Source organism: Chanos chanos, chromosome 4 (genome assembly GCF_902362185.1).
Source record: "Chanos chanos chromosome 4, fChaCha1.1, whole genome shotgun sequence".
Classification (NCBI taxonomy): Eukaryota; Metazoa; Chordata; class Actinopteri; order Gonorynchiformes; family Chanidae; genus Chanos; species Chanos chanos.
The window spans coordinates 6,535,065-6,560,090 of NC_044498.1; the positions used below are offsets into that span (position 1 = coordinate 6,535,065).

A 25,026-nucleotide genomic window follows, 5' to 3' on the forward strand; every position below is an offset into this window, starting at 1 on the left:
GGCAGAGTGACGTTAGAGCCGATGTCCGCGGACACGTCAGAGGGCTCCCGCGTGAACCTAGGTGCCGCTGAAGGGCCACAGTCATTCAGTTACTTCATTCTGTAGTTATACACAGACTTCATACAAGCGCACTGCCATTTACTGGCTTTTCTATCAGACTGCACATTGATGAAATAATGACACCCTCTATTAAGATATGCTTAGAGATATGAGGTGCAGTTCTATTCGTGAACGATTTCGAATAACTGCTGTTGTCTAGACAGGAAAGAATGTTTGGTAACAGTCAGGATCAAAAACACCTTTTCCTCTTTCGAATTTAAAACTCTTACACTCTAACAGTTCTGAAAATGTGAACTCGACTTTAGACATTTTTCAGAAATAAAAAAAACAAAATGAAAATAAATACTCTACAAATAAAAAAAGAAAAAGTCAAGTGAGAACCATGCTACAGTTCAGCTAAATTGAAATTTTTGAGTTTTGTTCTTTTATTTTTTAATTTTTTTTTTTTTTTTTTTGAGACACTCACATCTCTGAAACTGTTTGAGTTATCCTAAGTCTTTGGGTTCATGTTATTGTACATTAAAGCAGAGAAGCAAAAGCATACAGCCAACGTCCAGCGTGATCTTTCCCTGCGCAGTGCCAGCCAGATTTACTGCCACACATGTGTAGTCTCCTGCATCCATGTCCTGAGCCTCACTGATACTGAGAGTTCCTCTCAGAGAATCCATACTCACAAAGGCAGATGGCTTCAGCTGCAAGTCCCCTACACAGAAACATAAAAAAAAATCATAATTCTTTAAATGACTTCAACCGATGTCTGAAAATACGTGTATGTGTGTGTATATATATATATATATATATAAAAGTATGTAAATGCCAAAGTGGTTGACAGCCTAACCTTTGTACCACAGGAGCTGTGGCTTTGGAACCCCAGTGGTCGAGCATTCCATGACGACTGTTTGTCCTAGACCAATCAGCAGTTCGGTCTGGGGAATTGAAATCTGTGGGGATTCTGTGATTGGACGAAAAGGATGTGGGGAAAGTACAAACGTTTGATTCTAGACTGAGATGGGCAGGCTAAAAACAGCATCGAGTAAAGGAGTCTAAACTTTTAATATTCATTCAAAACATACCGAATGTTGTTTTTTTTTTCCACCATGTTCTGAATATTGCTTTACTCATCATTGTTAAGAGAACAGATTTATTCCATTTACAACTTCTTTTGCTTAGTCTTTATCACCACTGAGTGTCGTTTCAATCTGTTATGTAATTGTAGCATTAGCAATTAATAGCACTCGTTTTTGTCACACATCTTATAGGTTCGTGGTGGGTCTGAGTCAACTCTGCTTCCCAGTACCTGAAACAAATGTTTCAGTCCATTTACTCACCGATGTAGGTTAGGAGAGCTGCCTGCGTGTCTGTTCCCGCCTCATTACTGGCCAAGCATCCGTATGATCCAGCATCCTTCTGAACCAGGTTCCTGATGACCAGCGTCCCGTCAGGGGTCATCCGGTGCCTTTTGAAACCAAAGTGAAAACAGAAGACGGAAGATAAAATCTAAGTTTCTTAGCAACAAGTGACGGTCTTGACATCGTAACAAACATTGATATTATGGAGGCAGTAAATGACTCTTTCACGAACTGCCACGTTCAGCTTCTTGGTCTCTAAGTCTTGAGAAAGTCTAGACAGGCTCCTCTCAGAGAAAACTGGTCAAGATTGTATATTACAGCCACAGTCTGCAGATCAGGTCCAAAGCATTAACCACAATGATGTTTCTAACCAATCCCAGATCTCTGGCCACAGAATTACTCTTGCAAAACCCTGTTTGATAGGGGTGTGTTTCTTACCTGCTGGATCCCATGATGAACATGTCGTTATGGGTCCACACAATCGTCGGTGAGGGGTAGCCTTTAGCCGAGCACTGGATCCTTGCCTCTTGATCCGTCCGGAAGGTCTGGTTTCGTGGCTCTACAGACACCACTGGAGGCTCTGGAAAAGGAGAAGATGAAGATTGGTTGAGGGTTTGTTGAATTTGACCGATAAAACCTCTTTGTAAAATATTGCGGTCTAATGAATCAGATATATGTAATCTGTTTTATAGGCTTCAGAACTGAAACTGCTGAAGGGTTTTTGAAAAATGTCCCCAGAAGATGCACATCCAATATCCAAATAATTGCACCTTTGTATGAACGGGCCATGTCATCCCATCACTTGTGTCTTCGCTCTCTTAATCAACAGGGTAAAAGACAGTTTTAACCAAGGAATGCAAAGAATTCACCCGATATGTTCAATGTTGGTAGAAAACAATAAATTTATTTTGAATTTTATGATTTTTAGTAAAGTAGTACTAAAAGGTAAAGGATACAAGAAAACTGAGAAGAGTCCTTGTTGCTGAAATTCTTCCAAAACTTATTTGGCTCAGATCTGAATTATACTGAGTGTCAGTTCTATATTTTATACCTAATTTATTGTGCAGGAGAATCATCCAATACTACTGAGAGCTGTTTAGATGACAGTGTTAATCCCTAGCCAAAAGAGAATTATCTCTGGGTTTTAACACAGACTGTGGACTGATTCAGTGCAACGCACAGACAGGCCAAAAAACCCCAAGTCCCATGTTACTCACCCACTCACTCATTCTCACTAACAGTCACACACACACACACACACACACACACACACACACACACACACACACACACATACACACACCTGTGCCATGTTCCTACTTGATGAACACATGCAAAACCATAAAATTTATCCATTTTATATCCTCTTTATAGCGACATTAAAAACTCACTGCCCAGAGAGTACAACCAATAACGTTTCACAACAAATCTTTCAACGTGTTCCTTCATCTTTTACTGAAGCCAAAATAAAGGGGGGGGGGGATATTGGTTCCAGGCTCTCTCAGACCGCCGAATCTGAGGCGATTTTCCAATTGATTCACGATGTGTAGCTTATCCTGTGAGGCTTTGCTTTCCCATGTTTCCTTGCTGCCAAAACAATCCTCCAGAGACCCCTCTGATACATCTCACAGATCCACACCAATGGCAGGCCTTAGTTACTCCTCTGAATTCACACTTCTTGTTCTGTTACTCCAGAATGGAGAAGAGGAATTTAAACCTCCGTAATGGAGTGTCTGTGAGAAGCATTGACCAGATCATTCCAGAAAACAGAGACATCACAAGATTCTGAATCTCAAATCCAAATCAGACTGCTGATTCTGACTGAAATCTGAACCTTTAAAGGCTTTGATAGAGGTAACTGATATACTGGTGAGATGACAGTTAAACCGTAGCAAGAGGAAGAGCAAGGCTTCTGCCGTACTCATACATTCAGTAGAAGGTTAGGGGTTCGAATCCTGAGCAGGACAGCTCTCTACTGACATAACCTACAGCAAAACACTTGACCCAAAATCCTGATGTGTGCAGTATTTGATAAAGGAAAATGGAACCTGGGTGAGACCATAATCTAAACGAATTAACATAGATACAATCAAACAAAGGAATCTGGAGATTCAGAGAATGAGTGACTGATGGTTTGAACTCAAAAAAAGAAAAAAAAAATCTCTTAGCCATAGTTTGTTGTTTTTAGTTGTTGAGAAAAAAGTTTATAACCTCATTAAAAATCTATTTGTTGATCTTATTCAAAGTCATTTTTAAAACTGACTGCCTTAACTGAAATGAATAAATGAACTGAATAAATGGAATTTCAGTTTGTACAATCTTAACATGAATTTGAACAGTTTGCTTGTTGCAGTCAAGACAACAAATTTGCATGATGTTTAGTTTTGGTATAAGTTCAACTGAAATTTGAATGATATTGATATAAAATGCAGTTGAATAGCAGCTGACTGCTTGCCGAGAAACCGTGGAACTCTGGTTCTTTGCTTCGTGAATGCCTTGAGAATGGATGGATGGAGTAAATGCTTCACGGTTGTGCTGTTTTGGGGGAGGTAAACCTGTAATTATGTGTGCTCTTACTCACTAAAACAGACTCTATTAAAGTCAGCCTGACCCTTAGGCCACATACACCAGCTCACTGAGTATCCGCTCTCCCCTGGACTCAGATTAATCTGACAAACACGTGACTGGTGCAACACCCCAACTGAAAATTAGGAGACAACTCGACACACGCCTTTCAGGAAACTGGACTCCAAAGTTGAACCGAGCGCAAAACTTGAGTTTGCTACGGCTCGGTTGTAAGTTGTTCAGCAAAGCTGTGGGTGAGTTATAATTTAAAGTTTTTAAGAAATGGACATTTCCTTAGACTGAAGTATAACAAGCTAAAACATACTCAACATTTGATGAGAAGTTGAATATATGTCTCTGTTTGTGTATGGAAGACTTCAGAGAGAAAGTAGACCTGTTAAACGCCGCAGAAGGCAAGTGTCCAAACTACTGCTTTTTGAGCCCTGTGGTATGAAATGATCCATTTCTCATTATACTCAAACAGAAAACATCCTTAAGCACAGGAATGGTACATGCTACAGTATGTAATGCTTTTCAGGTGAATGTGTGTGTGTGTGTGTGTGTGTGTGTGTGTGTGTGTGTGTGTGTGTGTGTGTGTGTGTGTATGTGTGTGTGTGCGCGTGCGCATGTGTGTCTGTGTGTGTGTATGTGTGTGTGCACGTGTGTGTGTGCACGTGTGTGTGTGTCTGTGTGTGTGTGTGTGTGCGTGTGTGTGTGTGTGTGTGTGTGTGTGTGTGTGTATGTGTGTGCGTGTGCATGTGTGTGTTTGCGCATCGGTGTGTCTGTGTGTGTGTGTGTGTGTCTGTGTGTGAGTGTGCGTGTGTGTGTCTTTAGCATGCTGTAATGGACCCTGAGGTCCTCTCTTTGTCTCTTTGTCTGATCCAGGCTTCTCTGTGTCAGCAGTCCCACTTCAAAGAGCCTGTAATGGCCAGGACAGCACAGGAGTCCCGGCAGGTGGTAATTTCTCACACACACACACACACACTCACGCACGCACACACACACACACATACACACACACACACACACACACACACACTCACGCACGCACACACGCACACACACACACACACAGACGCACAAACACACACACACACAGACGCACAAACACACACACACACTGACGCACAAACACACACACTCACACACGCACGCACACACACACACACACACACACACACACACGCGCACACACACACGCACACACACACACAGACGCACAAACACACACACACAAACACCACGAGTCACTCTAGGACAGCTGTTTGAAAGAGTAGAAAAACTAAGACACTGAAATAACAGAATGAGAGAGACAAGGAGAGAGAGAGAGAGAGAGAGAGAGAGAGAGAGAGAGAGAGAGAAAGAAAGAAGGAAAATAGGTCTTGGAATTTTTTTAAGTTAACTGAGAGACTCATCACTCAGTAATAGGATTTAAATTACAGAGTTCAAATGTGAAATCAGACAAAGGGTGTGCACTGGTTGGGAGTTTTTGATCTTTAATGACAGTCATATAACTGAAATTGGGACAGACTTCACCTCCCAGTTTTTATTCATACATTCTTTCTTTAAACATTTACTCAAGGTTTATTATTGAGTAGTGAGCTCACCCATTTCTATTTCTGGCAGCAGCTGTGTATGTGTGTGTGTGTGTGTGTGTGTGTGTGCGCTTGTGTGTGTGTGCGCTCTCGTTGTCTTGCATTGATGAATAACGTGTTATGACCTCTCCTTCAGTGAGGTGCTATAGCAGGTTGGGGTAAAAAAGGAAAAAGCCACTGGAGAATCAGCGGACCTCTCTCTCTCTCTCTCTCTCTCTCTCTCTCTCTCTCTCTCTCGTGTAAATCATTCACACGTCTCACAGAGCATAGTAGTGGAGTGTTTGAATGGAGAGGGGGGCTAAACATGGACACTACTTTGAGCAGAATGAGACACTCACTTTCTAAAAGGAATCCTGATCCCATAAGACATAATTCTTCAAGAATCGTCTACAATCTTTCCAACTCACACACTATAGTCAACAAGACTGTAACCCCCTGTATACACTAATTAGACAAGGTTGGAGTTTTACACACATGTGGACAGGAATAGAAATGCTAACAGCATCACAAACAGGCAAACAAACACACAGACATTCTGGTAAAAAAATATATATATATGGTCATCAATAACTACAAATGAGCAAACCTTTACAAACTTTCTGATGAGGTGGGTAAGTGGCTGAACTCCATGAGTAGTTTAGATCTGACTGTACGGAGTGTTTTCCCGAATCAGGATTATGATGATATTGGCAGCCTCTGATTCCTTTCAAGTGTATCATTCACAGACCATTTACTGTATACGTTTCACAACACACAGACACAGTGCACATGTGCAAATACACCCTCTCAGAAACAGGCATGTCGAAATGGACATATTCTCTCAAACACTCACTCTCACACACACACACACACGTGCACACACACACACACACACGCACACACGCACACACACACACACGCACGCACACAGACACACACACACACATACACACACACACACACACACACACATACACACACACACACACACACACACACACACACTCACACGCTCATGCACACACACACTTTTCTGTTTCCCCACATAGGGACTGACTGTTACCTCCATGAGGTCCCCACTCATTGAATATTCATATCATTGAATATATATATGTACAGTACAACAACAACCTAAACTCAGTATCCACACAAACAAACAAACAAATAGACACACACACACACACACACACGCACATTCACAAACACACCACACCTCCTTCTCTCTCTCTCTCTCTGTCTCTCTCTCTCTCTCTCTCTCTCTCTCTCTCCCTCACCTTGTATGATGAGGTAGACGCGTGAAGCAGACACTCCACCCTCGTTGGCTGCGATGCAGACGTACCAGCCAGCATCGTCGGGGGTGACATGGTGGATCTCCAGAGAGAGGTTGGCACTGACACGGATTCTGGGGTCCAGACGGGCGTCCACGTCGCCACGCTGCCAAGTCAGATTAAATCGCACCGTGCTGGCCACCAAACAGGTCAACACAGCCCGGGCGCCCGGAGATGCCGTCACGTTGGCGGGAACGGTGATCGCCGGAGGGGGCTCTGAGAGAAAGAGAAGAAAAACACATCACTGCTTCATCTGATACATGTGGGAGCGTAAAGAGATGTCTGCATTGGAAGTAGTCAACAGTTGGCTACTGAATCTTAGTGTTAAAATCAATGAAACAAACCTTCATGTTAAATATGATTCAACGTAAATGGTGGGATGAAATAGTGGGTAAATTTTCTAATTGTGCACAATAATCACAATGATTCAAGAGTTCAAAATATTTCATACATTTTTAACTTAGAAAAAATACAGCTTTCAATACAACTTTCAATAAACTGAAAATTATTTCTGCAGAATCCCGAGTCGCATAATAACGCTGGAGGATAATGTGTTTTACGTGTGTTGTGTCTTTGCGCGCGCGTGTGTGTGTGTGTGTGTGTGTGTGTGTGTGTGTGTATACGTCTGTCTCTATGTGTGTGTGACATTATCTGACTGTGACAGCATAGGAGGCGAGTTTAAAATACAGGGGGAGAGAGAGGAGATGGAGTGATGAGGGATGAGTGTAAAAGAAAAACAGAGAGAGAGAGAGAGAGAGTTTATGAAAGATGGGACGTAAATCAGGGGAGAGGGGGGTTAGGCTGGCCGCTCGGCCGATCATTTTGCTGGCTGTGGAACAGCAGTGTCAGAGAAGCAGCTCAGCAAGCTCCACTTGGCCCAGGCTCCCAGCCATCCAGGCCAACAGGCGTATACTCACACATCCTCCTGGTATTACACAGCTTAGTGAGTTATGGACAGGATTTTTGTTTCCATTTCTCTCTTTCTCTCTCACCACCCCCCCTCTCTCTCTCTCCATCTCTCTCTCTCTCTCTCTTTTTCTTCTCTCCCTCTCTCTCCATCTCTCTCTCTTTCTCTCTCTCCATCTCTCTCTCTTTCTCTCTCTCCCTCTCCCTCTCTCTCCATCTCTCTCTCTCTCCTTCTCTCTCTCTTTCTCTCTCTCCCTCTCCCTCTCTCTCTTTCTCTCTCTCTCTCCCTATCCCCCCCCTCTCTCTCCCCCTATCTCTCTCTCTCTGTATGGATCAATGGGTTATGTGAGCTATGGGGGACAGGAAGACACAAAATGGAGGTGTGTGTGTGTGTGTGTGTGTGTGTGAGTGAGTGTGAGGCAGAGAGCCATTGGGGACCATGGAGTATCAGGTTCCATTGCAGTGCAACCCCTGAATGTTTGGCTAAATTTCAAAAGGCTGAATCTCTGGACTCACTCAGCTTGTTGATAGATTTTCTAAACCAGGAGTTGTCTATGAGGGATGCATGAATAAGAAAACAGCCCCTCAACACAAGGCCTTGTCATCCACTTCTACAGTACTATAGAGACTTAGTTCAATCCGAGGATAAAGTTCTGACTCAACACTATCTGAACTTAAAAAGAGATCACACACAGAAAGACATGAGCAGAGAGTGTGCTCTGCTGTGCAGATATCCTAAAAAAAAAAAAAAATTTCCAGGTAAGATACAGACCAAGGGAGAGACTTTGTTCTTTTCTTCTCTCTGCTGTCAGATTTCAAATACCTCCAACTTTAAAAATGATTTTCAGATGAAGAATTTTAAAGACAACGTCTGATATGAATAAAGATAAGACAAAAAACAACATGGTATGCAAGAAAATATATAATTCTTTTTTTTTTTTTTTTTTTTTTTAGAAAATATGGCAATAAATCATTCGCATCTCGTGACAGGCCAAGCATAGCAATCCATAAGGGTTTTATATAACAAGTAGATAGAACCTACTGACCCTAACACCAATGAAAACCAAGCATAACCCCAGAGTTTGGCTGGGTTCCACGCTTTGTGAACATGGGGGGGGGGGATCATGCAGTGAGACATGCGTGTGTATATTTTACTGAGTGTAAAGTAAACCTCTGACATACACGTGAGGCCCTGTTTCAGCTCAGGAATGCAAAGTAATACACACATTTGTGATAGGGAGGCGTATAATACACACAGATCAGTTTAAAGGTGAATGTGCATTGTTTAGGTTTTCATTTGCCTAGCTTAAAGTAGGCGCACGCATGCGTGCATGCACCCGCATTGCACACACACGCACGCACACACACACACACACACACACGCCTCTCTCTCACACATACATCCAGATTACGCACACAATCACAGAACATTAACATACGTTAACACATGTACACACACAAACAAAATAAGTACATAAACACACACAGACACACACACACGCACACACACACTTATGTAAACATAAACACCATGTACCTGATTGGGATTGTGGCCCCCTCCCCCGACCCCCACCCTTAGCCCTTAGCCTTGAGCAGCACACATGTAATCAATTACTTGTCAATTCCCTATGACTGCACACATAGCTGCTCCAATAACTACCATCTAGAGCTCAGCAAGGCACTGTGGTTTAGTGCTCTCACTCACGGAGGGCAAATCCCCTCAATCCCAGCTAATCACAGACTTCACTCTAAGTCATACCAGTGGAGAAGATTCTGGAAGGTCACAGAAAAAAAATGTGTGTTGTTGGAAACTCAAATCCTATGAAACATGGACCACATATAAAGAGGGAAAAGTAGAACACTGAAAGAGAACGGTAGGACTCTCAGTATTCATATGTAGATATAAGACATAAAAAAAATTGTCCAATGAGTTAATTCATAGGAGGAAAGAGACACCAAATGTATGCCTGTTTTCAAACTGCTGTTGAGAGAGAGAATCGATGACTGTAAAATTATATTAACTTGCCCTTTTACGACACGGACTGGCCAACAGTATAAGCTGTTCCAAAAGCATAAAGGGTTTGTTGCAAGTTCAAGATATGATCCTCATACAGGAAGAAGAGCTTGTTTGTTGCCATGGAGACCTGTAAGGTCCTGCTCTCACCTGAGACATCCAGGAAGGTTTGGGCACGCCCAGTTCCAGCACTGCTGATGGCAATACACTCATAGAAACCCTCATCTTTCAGAGACACCTGGGCTATTTCCCATGATGCAGTGGATGACTCTCTGTGAAAGTTCAGAATAACTTTATGTATATTTGCTGATAAACAATCAGTTGAAACAATAAGGATAACATTGAGCGAATTCAGCAATAGAACACTGGTCAGACTTCCCAAGATGAAACTTATCAATATATATATATTCTTTATGAACAACATATGTTGCATGTGATTATTATATCTGTCTTACCTATTTGGGGTTATAAAAAACAATAAATGCATTGTTCCGAGAAGAAATTGCTCACGTTAGCGGACAACAACGACTCTGTCTTGATTTTAAAACTATCATTTCGACGTTTTTCAGTTTAATAAGTTCAGAGCGGCTAAGCCCATGTGTTACCTGAAGAGCTGGTCGACCCCCAGACGGACACCCTCCCTAACGAAACGCACAGTGTAAGGTATCAGACTGTCCACCTGGCAGGTGATTCCCCCTTTCTGCAGGTAATACCCCGGGGTGTTAGGGGGCATAGTCACTTTAGGAGCCTCTGCAGTTGGAACCAGGGAAATAAAAGATTTTAAACAAAAAAAAAACGAAATCTTCATCGAAGAAAATAATTTAAAAAAAAAAACAAAAAAACGTAAAAATAGTTGCAGTGACAAGAAAAATGAATTAAGATTTAAACTAAGTTACAGTGTTAAAGTCATTCCAATGAGCTTCATTATTCTCAGTAAACTAATCACTGCAATACAGTGCAATGTTATAACATAGTTATATTCACTCTAATTATCCGTAATAACAGTGTAATATCAAAGTTCAACAATCCTGGGGATTGGCATGAGGAATTCCCATTGACTTAAGGCCCTGTTCCTGCCACTGACCCGGAACAATGCTGGAGAAAGAGACGCTGGACACTCTCTGGAAGAGGAAGCCATCTCGGTCGTAACCTGTGACCCGCAGGAAGAAAGCCTCGTTGGGCGGCACGAACTCGGTGATGTTCCAGATGCCGTAGGGTTTGCGGTCTGGGAAGTAACGGATGGGCAGCGTTTTCACCACATCTCCAGTGATGCTTAGCAACTCCAGACGGTCGGGACGCGCAGGGGGAGAAAGACCGGTGGTGTTGAGCAGAATGAAAGTGGGGATGCCTGAGGGGAGAGAAAGAGGAGGTGAGAAAAGAGGAATGGAGGGAAGCAAAGGTGGTACGTTTGGACGTGTCGTGTGAGGTGAAACACAGGGTGTATGAAGTAATTACACTCGTGTTAAGTAATTAATGTAAACTTTGAGAGCCTGAACCGAAAAGAATTTAAGAGATACCATACGGTAAACAAGCAGTCTCCATTAGAGTCATACAGCAGTTAATGAACGTCTCTCGAAACCGGGTAACAAAAAGCTTCTTGTGACTGGTAGTGTTCTTTGTTGAGGGCGCTGACTGACCTTGAACTGGCCTGCTGGAGGTCATCTTGAAGTCTAGGGTTTGCTTCCTGGAGAACCCGGCTCTGAAATCAATTGTGCTGAGGCCGGAGATTCGGACTGAGTGCCTGCCCTCGCTGGCCGTCTGAGGTCAAAGGTGAAGGAAGATGGTGTTTAAACAGAGTCCCGTCGGAGCGGGTTTAATTTACTGAATGTCTTGACAAAAGAAACTGGAGGAGTACATAGAGCGTCAATGAGTTCTGTGAAATTTCAATTTCTCTGAAATACTAGTTGGAGACATTTATCTTTTCCTCTCGCTGTGCTTTAAACTGTTCAGACAGAGGTGTTAAATCATGTTCACAAATGGCAAAAGCTTCAAAAATCTCTGGTCGATATTCATGTCTACAATTATTGGCTCTGTCTACACAGAAATGAAATACTAGAACCATCCGCTGGCAAGACCTAACCCTTAGCATGAGGACAATATCAGATTTGGAACGACTTGAAATCCTAAAAAATAAAATTTTATGCGTGTCTTTTTCTGTTTTTTTTTTTTGTTTTGTTTTTTTTTTGTCTCCTTGGCAAACAAACCTCAAAACCCAAATCACTTTTGAAAACACAGATCCACTGTTTCTCGTGCCATCTCGTTCATTTTTCTATCAGCGCCGAGGTCTCAAAAAGCTCTGGATTTTGTCCACAAAGCTCTGCGGCGCTCAGGCGTAGCGACACGGCGTATAGCTATGGTAACCGTTCCTCGTGGCTGTTTGCATACTTTTGAAATTACAGCCCTTCCTAAACCATTATCACAAGCTGTAAAACATGGCACAGTATGAAGCCAAAGACCACTCATCGACAAGGTCAGTGGGACAGGGATGGTCTCAAGGGACTGGCGGAAGTGGGGGAGATGAGAACAGACTGTGGGGATTTGTGTGGGCGTGCAAATAAAAGTCTTTCTAAAATGGATAAAAGAGTGTGGTGGGAAGTGACGAGGGTACCTAGGGAGAGAGTGAAATATTCCTTCTGCGTGAGGATGTTTGTGTGTGTGTGTGTGTGTGTGAGAGAGAGAGAGAGAGAAAGAGAGAGAGAGAGAGAGAGAGAGAGAGAGAGAGAGAGTGCGTGAGCGGCTGGATCTGTGTGAATGTGTTAGTCTGGGCGAAATCTCCACAGACCGTTACAGCCCAATTACCGGCAGATTAAATAAAGATGAAATCCTCTCTAATCGAGCCCTTACACCTAACCTCAAGTTAACGCTGTCAAACTGCATTACTGGAAGCACAGCTAAAGCCAAACCAGCAGTCCAAATATTAGCTGACCTCTCTCCTTCCCAGACTAAACCTGAGACACCCCTAACTCCTCACCTTCTCAAAACAAAACACAAAACTCCTTAAAACAAGTGGTTTGACAAGACTGTGGGACTTAGGGAAAAAAAAACAACAACAACATGAGACATAGACGTAAGGTAATTCACCAAGGGAATGTCTTTTGGGGGTGTGAAAGGAAATGTTTTTCATCAGAGAAAATATTCCGGTACTTTCTCCAAGAAGGAGAAATATTACTCACTTTGCTAACTGACATAAATCCCAGAGGATTTTTGGAAATGTTTCAGAAGTCTCTGATACTGCACAAAACAATAAGAAAAGCAATTAATTTTAAAGAGAACATTTATAAGGCATATTTTGAAGATCTCTCACTGTTCTTTTCTCTTTTTTTTTTCTTTTCTTTTTTTTTTCTTTTTTTTTTGTATTGCTGTAAGTGGTGTTTGGGTCAATCTGGTGCAGCTGGACGGACTCCCGGTCAGTTCAAGAGAACAGAATGCTTAGAGAATGTCTGGACTTCTCGGCTCAAAGGCAGAGCCAAACAACGAGGCCTTCAGACAAGCGCGTGGGTTCAAATTCTTTTCACATCTTATCCTGTTAAACACGTCTTAGCATGAGTGTAACTCAGAAAATCAAACAGGCTAAAGGACCTCTGTTGCTTTTTGAAAAGTCTTGAGCTTATATTTACAAAATATCCAGGGTCATTGATTTCATTCATTCAGAATTCCTACAAAAGTCAGCAAGCTAAGGTACCAGCTGTGCATGAGGTCGTAATCCTTCTTTTATATATCATAAATATTATATATATTTATATATTGTAAATTTAACTCATCTGAGTGTCAGTTTTCCTTACATGCTGGTGTAAGTACATTTATGTTCTATGTTTGAAGCTTTGAGACTGGACCTGTACTAAGCGATGTCACGAGTACCGATACTTAAGTACCAAGTCGTTGCAAAATTCAATAACGGCAGTGGCGTTGGTATCAACCATCAACCACTCTGGTATTGTGATTCCCTGGTGTACACAAAAGTTAAACATCACATTACAGTCTAAAAAAAAAACCCTGTCTACAGCGATACCATTGTTAAACAATAGTTCTGAGAAAAAGATCAAACTAAAATATGAACGGACCCATCTGGAAGACTTCAGAGAAAACGACACATTCTCAAACAAGCAACGTGATTTCATGGCACCTCAACTGACGGAAAATCGTCGTGCACAGAGAGAGAGAGAGAGAGGAGAAGGCTGGGCATGGATGGATGAAATCACGGGGGAACAGAGGAATCAGAAGGGAGGAGCGGAGGGAGGGAGGGAGGGGGGGTGATAAAAGCAGAACATGAAAGAGCGTGCCGAGTGATATGTAAGGATGCAGGGAATTTTGATGGTCGGTTACCGTGGTTACGGGAACAAACATACGAGACAGCGGCAGCCTTTCTAGAACCGAGAAGAAAAAAAAAGAAAAGAAAAGGGGAAAGAGGTAAAAGAAGGTGTGTGTGTGTGTGTGTGTGTGTGTGTGTGTGTGAGAGAGAGAGAGACGAGAGAGAGAGAGAAAGAGAGATAAAGCTGTAAAAATAGGCAAGACAAAGGAAGACTGACGAGCACCAAGTGATGAATACAACGCCTTTATGTGGAGATCAGAAGATACAGCAAAACTTTATCCCCTACAGGACATGGTCAGTCAAAAATAACACGATTTCTCTTTTCACTCCATGTGTATAAATCCTTCCGCACTCCAAACATGAAGGACTGGTCACAGCCAGTAGAGAAGGTGGCCCTTCTCTGAAAAATGGCCTTCAAGGGCCTCCACACAAACCAGGGACCTTCACAGGCACAAATCAGTCAGGCAAATATGTGGCATTTGTTTTAGCCGGAACTTTTGGAGTGGGCACCCCAAACGCAGTCCAATGTTCCCCCTTTTGTCACGCAGCGGGTCATCGGGGGGCCCCTTAAAAACAGACCTCTCCAAAAACCTCAATTCCCTCAACTTCAACGGCCGCTAACACAAAAACATCCCTGACATACAACTTTGGCCTTGAGTTCATATAGCCATCATTCAACCCAAAGGTTGAACAACCTTGTTCTCAGGAGGAACAAGACGCAAAATGCATTAACTCTCTGTCGCACCATTAAAACGAAGCATTTGGTCATAAATTCCATCCCAGTGACACAGCAATATTGTAGTTTTTCAGGAAAGAGAATAAAACATATTTAAGTGTGGAGAGGGTTTTTTTTCTTACCTTGATGGACCACATTCCAGGTTCTGGATCTTTGACATTGACAACCACAGCAGAGTTAGGAATGTGAAGGAGCTCGGTCAGACCATCTCTATTCCCTATTAGTTTTCCTATGGGCACACACATGTAGACAAACAGACAGACAGACAGACACACAAGCAGTGTCTGAGTAAAAAGGGCATGTAATTGCATTGGAAAATAAGCATACAAGAAAATACAGAAATCACCGCCCATAGTAAACAGAATATTATAGAATATTATAAAGGTAAAATAATAACAGTGTTGTAAGCCAAAGTTAACATTGATTTAAAACACTTCGTGGACAGACAGATGATTAAAGACATAATGAGAGGACAGGTATCCGTACCCTTTGGGTTGCGTATCTCGATTTCCGGAGCCGGCCCGCTCAGAGCGACAGTCACCTCCTTCAGGCTGGGGTCAAACGGGATCTGCCAGGTGTTGGTCACCCCGTTGTAATGGTCAGTGGACAGCAGGTGAACTTTAGAGGACTGCACTGCCTCTTCAACCCATTTCAGCACCTGCAGAGAGGTCAGAATGGGTTTACAAATTCTTACATGGACTGAATATCTGGTTGGATGGATGGATGGATTGATGGATGCATGGATGGATGGATGCATGGATGGATGGATGGATGGATGGATGGATAGATGAGTGGATGGATGAATAGAAGGAAGAACAGGAGTGCCAGCAAATGAGTTGATGGATGAATGTGTGGAGAAAAGTAAGAGGGGTAAAAAAAGTACGGTAAAACATAGAACTGGAATAGCCCTGTGAGTGGTACTCAAGACCTACAGACCCAAACAGACTGAGCTCAACAACCAGAGATGAAAACATCTGGTTTTAGGCATCTGTGACCTTTAACCCTGACCTCTCCACTACGGGGGGTCTTGCACCGAGGTCAGCGCACCATCGCAGACGCGTCTGTTAATCAGGCAAAGGCAGACAAACGTGTGGTATTGCCCGAGAACACACGTGACACGGAAAACGCATTACATGTAAAAAGCCCACCTGCAGAAATGCACTTAATCTGTTAGCATGGATTACATTTACACATACAGACAGTGGAATTCCAACCCTGACTAAAAAACGTCTTTCACTGTCACATCTTGTGGTGAATCAATGCCCTGACTGAACATAGTGTCATTGTTGGACAATTCCACCTGATAAGCTGGTGTCAAAGCAAATCACCCATCCAAGACCTCTGGTGTAATTCTGATTTAGGCTGAGGGTAATATGTATCAGATTTTTTAGAGTAGGCTAACAGTGATGATCCAGAATCAGTGTTTGCCTTTCATACTCCAAAATAACAGGATTACATAGACTGAAGGGAAATGATTCTGGGTCAGTTATCCTGCCCTTTTTTAAGCAGGCTTATTTATGTTCTGCTGGATCCAGAGCATTGGAATTGAGCAAGCACTGCTCTTCAATCTTTTGGTTTTGAAAAAGATTACTGCTTCTGTGTCCCGGTGCAATAATATATCATCCCTCCACTGACAGCCAGCGCCCCTCTGACTGAAACTCACAGAAGTCTCTGTCGCGGAAGGTCGTACAAGGTCACACCAGGTGTGAAGGTCTTTTCCTGGGGTTATGAGAGCTAAGAGCCCTGTCGCTTTCCTTCAAGACCCTAAGATGAACGAGGAGCCTAGAACGGTTAAGGTCGATACATCACTATTCTTGTCATCTATACACATCTATACACACTTACACACAAAAAAAACACACTCCTTTCAACCATTCGTGGCTTTCATGCTGCCCACAGAGCCTCAAAGCTGATGAAACTCCTTCTAGCGAAAAACTCAGATAAACAGGCAAGAGAATGATACAAGAGAAGCAACCTGACTCTGCGGAGAGAGAGAGAGAGAGAGAGACAGACAGAGGGAGAGAGAGAGAATGAAAAAGAGATTAAGAGAAAACTAATCAGACTCCAGAGAGAAACATAAGGAAAGTGGAGCATAAGAGGAGCAAACGGAGAAAAGGACAGAAAGAAAGAGAGAAAGAGAGGTAGTCAGTTTGAAGTCAGCAATAAAACTATTCAGTAGAATTAAGTTTTCAGCCTGAACTCCCTGTCAGCCTTTTAGGGGCAGTGAAGAAGTTCAAGGCCATGAAATTCTGAGAGATTTCAACCTTCCAACGGAATCGTTTAAACGTCAAGACTTTTGGATTCTTACTTACCTGTCCCCGCATTCTGATGTATATATAGTTCTAGGAGGACTTAGAAAAAAGTGTAATAACATACTAAGGCAGTGAAATGAAGAAATGAAATAGTGGTCTAAACCTTGAGCGCAAACACAGTGACAATTTTGTCAGTGTGTCTTAACTTACTTTTTTTTTTTTCTGGAAGATTCAACCACTAAACTGGAAACAAACCATTCCACCTAAACTCTGATCTTACCAAACACTGACAAGGCAATATTAAGACTAAAAAAGAGAAAAAAAAATGTTCCATTTCTACAGCCAATAATAAATCAGCTTCCAGAATACATTTAAAGTGCTGATTCTTTAGAAAATTTCAAACAGAGGAGATGTGAACACAGTCCTGCCAATGACATTTGGTATGGGTTTCAATCACTTCAGAAGCTACATGTGCGAATCAGATGAGATAGAAAGAAAGAAAGAAAGAAAGATAGAAAGAAAGAAAGAAAGAAAGAAAGAAAGAAAGAAAGAAAGAAAGAAAGAAAGAAAGAAAGAAAGAAAGAAATGTTAGGTGCACTAACCTCATTGACTTGTTTCTTGTCCAGATGGAAGACCTGGCCAGAGCTGGTTGAAGCGATTTCCTCATAGACTTTATAACCAATGTGAGATCGGTCATCACAGTCACCCGTGAGGACAAACACCACCTGTACAAACACAAACACACACACACACACACACTTTATTACATGCATTAACACATATACATCCAACAGTTTCAAGTGTGACCGACAATGCCACACAACACATTCACCTGTGTTACGTTAACTTTTAGAATATTAACGCCGTACCATTAAAACAAGTTCACGTAATATAATATGTACCTCAAAACACCACTTAACTTAACACTGATCAACTGATTGCGTAATAATCAGAAAATGATGACTTTGTACCTGAGACTGTTTCTGCTGGATAAGCTGAAGGACCTCGTGCGTCAGTTTATAGTCTTTTGAGCGGGCATCGGTAAAGACATAAATGAAGGACCCGGGTAGCGATATCTCCAGGGCGATTTTTATGGCACCGATGCTCATTTCGGGACAGTCCCCACCTCCCTGGAAATAAGGGCGCAGCAATAAGGGATCAAACACACAGTGTTAGAAAAAAAATCCAAACACAAATACACACGACTCCTTTTTCTTCCTCTTAGGAAATACAATGACTTAAGCTTTGTTATTTTTGGAGGCTGCGTCTGCATGTCTCTTTTTTTTAGGCAAAGACCAGAAACTAAATTGTTTACCAAATCTCATTTTCCCTGGGTAAATATGCATTTTGGGACGAATCACTTCTTATGACTGGCTGCGTCCCAATTCTTTTTGTTGTTGCCTTTCCTTTCCTATGTGACACAAGGTAAAAGTGCAATACCGGGGAAAGAATGCTCATTCAAATACTTTTGAACAGATTAGACTGAAATCTCTCCTGAAAATCGCTTAAAACCACCAAGAAAACTCGTGCGAAAGCCCTGCATTCTGTCCTTCTGCTCAGCCTGACAGAGAGAAAGGTCAGATCACTCTTTTGGAATGAGATCTTTGCCTGTACACACACACTCTTTGTAAATATGGCTGACCGGCACAAGTGACTCTGCAGTGTTTTGGGCGGGTGGCTTTGGCGACAGACTCCCTGAGAGAAACAACCAGATTTCTGATAATCGGTCAGTGTTTGTTTTCGACTGTGTTTACGTTGCCATGGTTATTGACACGGTCAGATCAAAAAGAAATCTTCGCAGTCAAACTTACAGGCAAATCTGAATAAGGGACTGAGAGAACATTCTGTCAAATTAGTGTGGTGGTCCAAAAGAAACCAGTGGTTGGACAGCCTCTAAAAAACTTAATAAACAGGCCTCAGCCAAAAATGAAAGATGTTTATCTTGTTTGTTGTTTTCTGTCTCTCCTTTTCCCTCTCTCTCTCTCTCTTGTTCTCTCTGACTCTCTTTCTCCCTGGGAGGTCAGAGGAGTTGTCGCATTCCAACGGGCACGCGTCTGAGGTATCTGAGAAACATCTGGAAGCAGAATATCTTTCCTTCTCTCATGTTGCCCTTTCAGAGGATGGAGTGGAGCCCCCACCCCCGGCCCACACCCCACCCCACCCCCTGACTGCTACCACCACCTTCCCCGACCAACAATGTTCTACCCAAAATACACATACAAATCTAATCCTGCTGTTTGGCTACTCTCTACTATGCAATCTACACCCGCCAGAATTACAGCGTTACACAGCCAACCATCATAGAGAAAAGAACGAGTAGGAGTGGACGCGACAAGACAACTATAAAACGCACACGAACACATACATAACTGCACATACATACATACATTAACTGTCAGGCATGCAAATACAGACATGTGCGCACGAACATACATGTAAGTTTGCATGCAGGTGCACATATGTGTATTAACCTTCGCTCCACCTGGAGGAGAAAACCGAGTTCAACTCTGTTTGTATTTCCTCTAATGAGAAAAAAAAGAAAAAAGAAAACACAACCAGTGCCAGTTCAGAGCTGTAGTTAATCAGAGCTGCTTCATTTCCTCTGTTTTGGCGAAGTGAAAGGCTCTGGCCAGAGCGGGAATGGTGATGAACAGTGCTTTGACTGGCACGGGAACAAGAAAAGAAGGGTTTCTCTTCAAAGCTACCATGTCAACACTGCAAACACAGCAAAATGAGCCCCCTCAAGGCCCAAAATTGTCCTAAAAAGCAGTCCCAAATGGCAAACACACGGAGAAATCAGAAACTCAGATGTCAAATGAAGTCCCTTGTACACCAAACACACGGAGTTCCCAAAACCCACAAACACACGCGCAGAGCAAAGGCTTGTGCACACACGTACACCTGACAGATACGCTCTCTGACAGGCCAAGGACGACCTGTCTCTCCTGAGACATTTCCTGCGCAACACAGGAAACGCATCACTCATGCACTGTTCGCCCTGGTTCTGCAGTTTTTTTTTTTTTCTCTAAGAGATAAGATGGATCACGGCAGAGCCAAAAGGAGACACTCAGTATATGGTTTAAATTCCTCGCTGGCCATTAAAAATGATGGGTTGGAAACTGTCAGGCACGCTCTAGCAATTGTTGGCTGATTTCTGGAAGGAAATTTTTTGGACAAATCAAGAATACTCTATAAATATTGATCCCAGAGGGAAACTTTGTTTTTAGACAGACTCCAAGAGAGTAAAAATAGTTTGGTGGAGAAAAGGTGCAGGGGTTGAAAATGATGACCTGAACCACACTGGAATGAGAAAAGAATAAAAGTTTGAAGAAAAAAAAAAAACAAACTCACTTGCACATACAGCTCCCTCAGTTCATACTGGAACTTTTTTGGATCTGTCGTTATGGTAACCGGTCCAATTTCTGCAAAAAAAAAAAATAACAGACATAAAAAGCTATTAGGGACGGGAATTTAACGCATGTTATTGCCTCAAACTAACAGTCATATTGAAACAAGCAATTAAAATGATTATGTTTCTTTTTAAAAGTTTAAAATTCCACACAGTTGCCAAATATTTTTGTTGGCAAAACGTGTGCGGATGTCCAGGTTCAAAGGTTGCGGCTTCAACTGTTGTGACAGTGAGACTCCTGTCAAGCGCCAGAAAAGGGAGAGAGTCTTTGGGAGAGTGGAAAGAACAGATGGATTCTGGCAAATCTGGTATGTGCTATGGTTGAAAGCACTTTTCTGGAGCATTAGAATGTTAACAGGCCAAAAAACTCAATGCTGCAATCAACCCTGAAATGTTGCGGTCTCAGCACGAAAGAAATCACACACACACACACACACACACACACACACAACACATCAGTTAGAGAGAGAGGTATCAGTTGGTCTCACAGGAGTTTGTACAGATGCATTTCTGGTCCTTTTGGCAGTGGTACGAGCCTTCAGTCATGGAGAAACACGAATAGACTCTTTTAGAGGGCTATGACACTACAGACCAATTACAGCAAGCTCAGTCTAATCTGGAGTCATGCACTCATATGTGGATCTCACTTTCTGTGTGTGTGTGTGTGTGTGTGCGTGAGTGCGTGCATATGTGTGTGTGTGTGTCAGTGGAACAGAGCCAAAATGAACCTACTTACGTGACCTAGGTAAACATCGAGTGAAAGATAATCCCAGGGGGAGACAACATAGTCAATCAGGTTTTATGGTCTGTGTCTCTTCAGTTAATAAGCGTGAGGAACTGGCAGTACAACACATCTTTAAATGTAAACGTATGTGTTTAAAATTTTTTCTTTCTTTCCTTCTTTCGTTGCAACATGCTGTAACTTGTCTAGCCGTTTTGTTTGTTTGCAGCTAGTCTTTTATGAACTAAACTCTCTCTCCTAAAGGTTTTTACAGAGAGTATATAGCATTATTATGTAATAAATAACTTGGCAAAAACATGATGCTAAATATACCCAAAATATGCCTCAGAGGCTTTCTCGCATATTGATACAGAACCCCGAGAGTGCGTAGCTCTCAAAAATATTGCCTGATTACGGGCTTTAATTCTCTATAAAGCTAAGTATGCCCTTTAAATCTTCCAACCCGCTGTCACGTGACAAGCCCATTGATACGCTGTGGACCTTAGCAGCCAATGCTAGCTGTTATGAACCACCATAAAGCTACTCCCCTGCTGAAGTTAATTGGTGGCAGCTCCATTGCAAAAGGCCGTCCTGTTCTCATTAACTATGTTCTCATCCTTATTTCCATCAGCTGTGTTGCGATGTAAGGGGGAAAGACCTTACATTTCAGGTATGTCTTTTTGTCATCGGCTAAGGTTTGGCGTGAGAACACTGTTTTTCTTTTTTTTTTTTCGGTGCAGTTTCGCGACCAGCCATCTCTTGCGGCCAATGACATCATGCCTCGCTCCCGAAAGGTTCTTTGTTCTGAAGCCAGTGTCAGTAGTTGAATTTTCTCAGCTTGCTTTGTTCTGGTTTTCTGATGAGCTGAGAAAATTTTAAGAGTTTTTTTCTTTTTTTTTTTTTTCTTTTCTTTTTTTTTTTTTGTTCATTTCAAAAAGCTGGTCGTAGCAAAGTGAGAGGATGACCTCAGCGGCTGCGGCCACAAAGCCTCGGGCCGTGTAGGCAAGGCATGTGAAAGAAACATTGCATAGTTTTCTGTTTGAGAACAAAACTATCCACGGATTTGCCAAGTTCAGCATCTGAGCTGGGACTTAAACACTTCCAACCTGGACAAATATCTCTGTTGTTTTGATGAAAGGATGAGGCTAAGGTCTTTATTACAAGAGCGTAAGACGAAAGAAATGCACAGTAAATTCCTCGAGACTGAGACATGGATTTGGCAAAACATTATCAAGGCATATTTTGAAGCATTTAGCCGAGATAGATGCTCTGATCTATACTTAGAACGTTAAGTTCTTGAGAGGTGAGCCAAAAAAGTGGAGGGATGAATGGTTGACATTAAACCGCAAATTGGTTTGACACCAAAATAAATTGGTTTGACACCAAAAATTACAAGGATTCTCTGAGAGCAAGTCCACCATTTTGATGAACTCCCCCATTCTCTCTCTCTCTCTTTCACTTTCTCTCTCTCTGTAAAAGACATAAACCACAAGGTCTTCATTTAATCCACTTTAGTAAGTAGATGTTAGACCAATCCACCCATCCCATCACAGAACTATAAAAGTCCCGTCCATCATACCGTACACACATCTGGAAAAGAACAACTAACATTGCTCATGCATTGACTACATACTGTCATATGTTTTCAATGACATTCACTGGGCCCTTGAGCTTTGAGGATTCCCTCCGTCCTTTGGTCCCATCGGTGACTTGTGCTCTCATCTCATGCTCTGTTTAAACAGCAGGTTGGATAGTTTGTCTGATCCTGTGCGTCAGCGTTAAATGGTTGCTAACCATCTGAACAGATGTTAAAGATCTGGCATCTGCTCTCAGAGTCCTCCACTCTGATCCAGCGAATTTCGAGACGTTTTTCTTCAAGCGTATCAGTCACTGGGTTTCAGTATGTGAGTAATTAGAGCGAGTCACACATAGATGGAAATTTAATGAATGAAGCTGTGACATCCAACTTAAAGAAAAAAAAGGACTGTCCTTTGAAAAGTGACAAGCTCTATGGTATAACATCTCCCCCGGCCCCTGCACAAAAATGCTGCATAAATACATTATTTAACAATTCTTAAAACATAACGTGACCTCTAGAGAGGTCTTTTCTAAGTGTTCAGATTTCTTGGCAGCTTTGGGGAGCCTTGAAGTGGAGAGAGGGAGCGTTTGGGCGATCAAAGCGCCATTTAAAACTAACAGGGAACTATGTTTGGCCGCTGCAAACGGAACATGGTTCTCAAGCGAAACTTTTCATGAATGGAAAAGCTTACACAGCGTCTTGGATATTCCCCCTGATTGGGTGATTTTTTTATTTATTTATTTATTTTATTTTTTTTAAATCTTAGTTCACATGTTGGAGTCTGACTCTGCCCCTACTTGGACCAGAAAGAGGTCCTACAGAGAAAGAAAAGGCCCTTGGAAAGTTTAAAAAAAATAAAAAAGGGCTTGAGGGTGAAGTGCTGACTAGAGAATTCAGCAGAACTTATGTATACAGTAGTTTGGCCATAAACCTGAAGTTAGGGAGGACAATTTGAACTCGAGCAGGATTTACAATTGAGAGACTCATATTTTCAGTTAAGCGTTAAGTTCTTGCTAAGGATGTGTAGGTCAGTCTCCTCAACTGAATATTCAAATCTCATCTGAGGGGAACAGAAAACATCTCTTTATAGGCTATAATATGAAACCTCAAGATTGGAAACTGACCAATCAGACTGTAGCAAAGAAACTTAACACTGTAGACTGTAGCAAAGAAATGTTTGTAAGTCCTCACATTAAGTCAGGCACCACTCTAACGCAAAAGGAGACAGCAAAAACATGACTAAACGTGACTGAAATCGAGTTTAGCACAGCCTCCACTAATACTTCACAATGATAGCTTTAAAGTGAAAAAAAAATCCGGAGAAAGTGAATATTTGGTTAACTGAATATTGATTACACTGGCTACTCAATGCAGCGGCGGAAACATAAACACGTCCTCGAACTCGGTTTAAAGAAACGCTCCAACGCTCTGTCTTTGTTCCACTTAAAGAAATGGGGGCAAAACATTAAGTTGGCAAATGTTTATCTCTTTTAAACATCTGCGGGCAAAGGCAGTCATCAGGAATCTAACCTCTCTGGTATGCGATGGGCGATGAGAACAAATGACAGAATTCCGGTAGTTTCTGATCTGAGGTAATGCTATGTGAAAAAAAAAATCATTCCCCCTTCAGCTGTGAGCATGTGTAAACACTAACAGCAATGCTAACGAGGTGGAACGATCCAGGCAGCCTTCCAGCCCAATCGAAACCAATCTTGATTTTGGATTGACATTGACTGTCGTAAATGCATTAATAGGAGAATTTGAAAACAAAGCGTCTTTTTTTTTTTTTTTACTTGCTCTGTACTTTATTTCTCTCCTCTTTAATTTTTTTTTTATTTGTTTATTTAAAAACTCTTGGCAAGAAGATCAGATCTTGCTGAATTTCCAGGGGACGTTTTTCTCGGAAAAGGGGTCACGCATGTGGCCGAGTCGTTTTTTTTCTTTCTTTCTTTCTTTCTTTTTTTTTGTCATTTCTTCAATACGCTGAAAACATCCAAGCTTGATATGTCCCAGGCACCCTGCCTCCGCACGAGGGCAAAAGTTCTGTCTACGGGACTAAACGTTTTAGGCCTCTCGGACTTACTTCCAAACTATCCCTTAAGCCCCCCAAAAAAAAAGCGAGAACGGTCGGGGTCTGGGAAACCGATATTAAGATTTTCGCCCATCAACCTCTCACCCTCACTTACTGCCCCAGACGAGAGAGTTTATATAGCTGTGGAACCAA

At 42.1% G+C, this 25,026-nt stretch overlaps 1 protein-coding gene across 1 annotated transcript in view; it reads right to left on the reverse strand.

Annotated features, from left to right (window-relative positions):
- The window catches only part of hmcn1 (hemicentin 1), a 96,568-nt gene that overhangs the window by 55,410 nt on the left and 16,132 nt on the right, over positions 1-25,026 (reverse strand). The window contains exons 2-16 of the mRNA XM_030770868.1: positions 20,445-20,515; positions 18,065-18,223; positions 17,696-17,818; positions 15,328-15,499; positions 14,964-15,070; positions 11,434-11,554; positions 10,881-11,144; positions 10,402-10,546; positions 9,947-10,068; positions 6,823-7,092; positions 1,848-1,989; positions 1,389-1,516; positions 899-1,012; positions 605-763; positions 1-67 (exon numbers count right to left, since the gene is read on the reverse strand). The exon at positions 1-67 is cut by the window's left edge and continues 128 nt beyond it. Coding sequence (XP_030626728.1) covers positions 1-67; positions 605-763; positions 899-1,012; positions 1,389-1,516; positions 1,848-1,989; positions 6,823-7,092; positions 9,947-10,068; positions 10,402-10,546; positions 10,881-11,144; positions 11,434-11,554; positions 14,964-15,070; positions 15,328-15,499; positions 17,696-17,818; positions 18,065-18,223; positions 20,445-20,515 — 2,164 coding nt within the window. The remainder of the gene's footprint in view (positions 68-604; positions 764-898; positions 1,013-1,388; positions 1,517-1,847; positions 1,990-6,822; positions 7,093-9,946; positions 10,069-10,401; positions 10,547-10,880; positions 11,145-11,433; positions 11,555-14,963; positions 15,071-15,327; positions 15,500-17,695; positions 17,819-18,064; positions 18,224-20,444; positions 20,516-25,026) is intronic.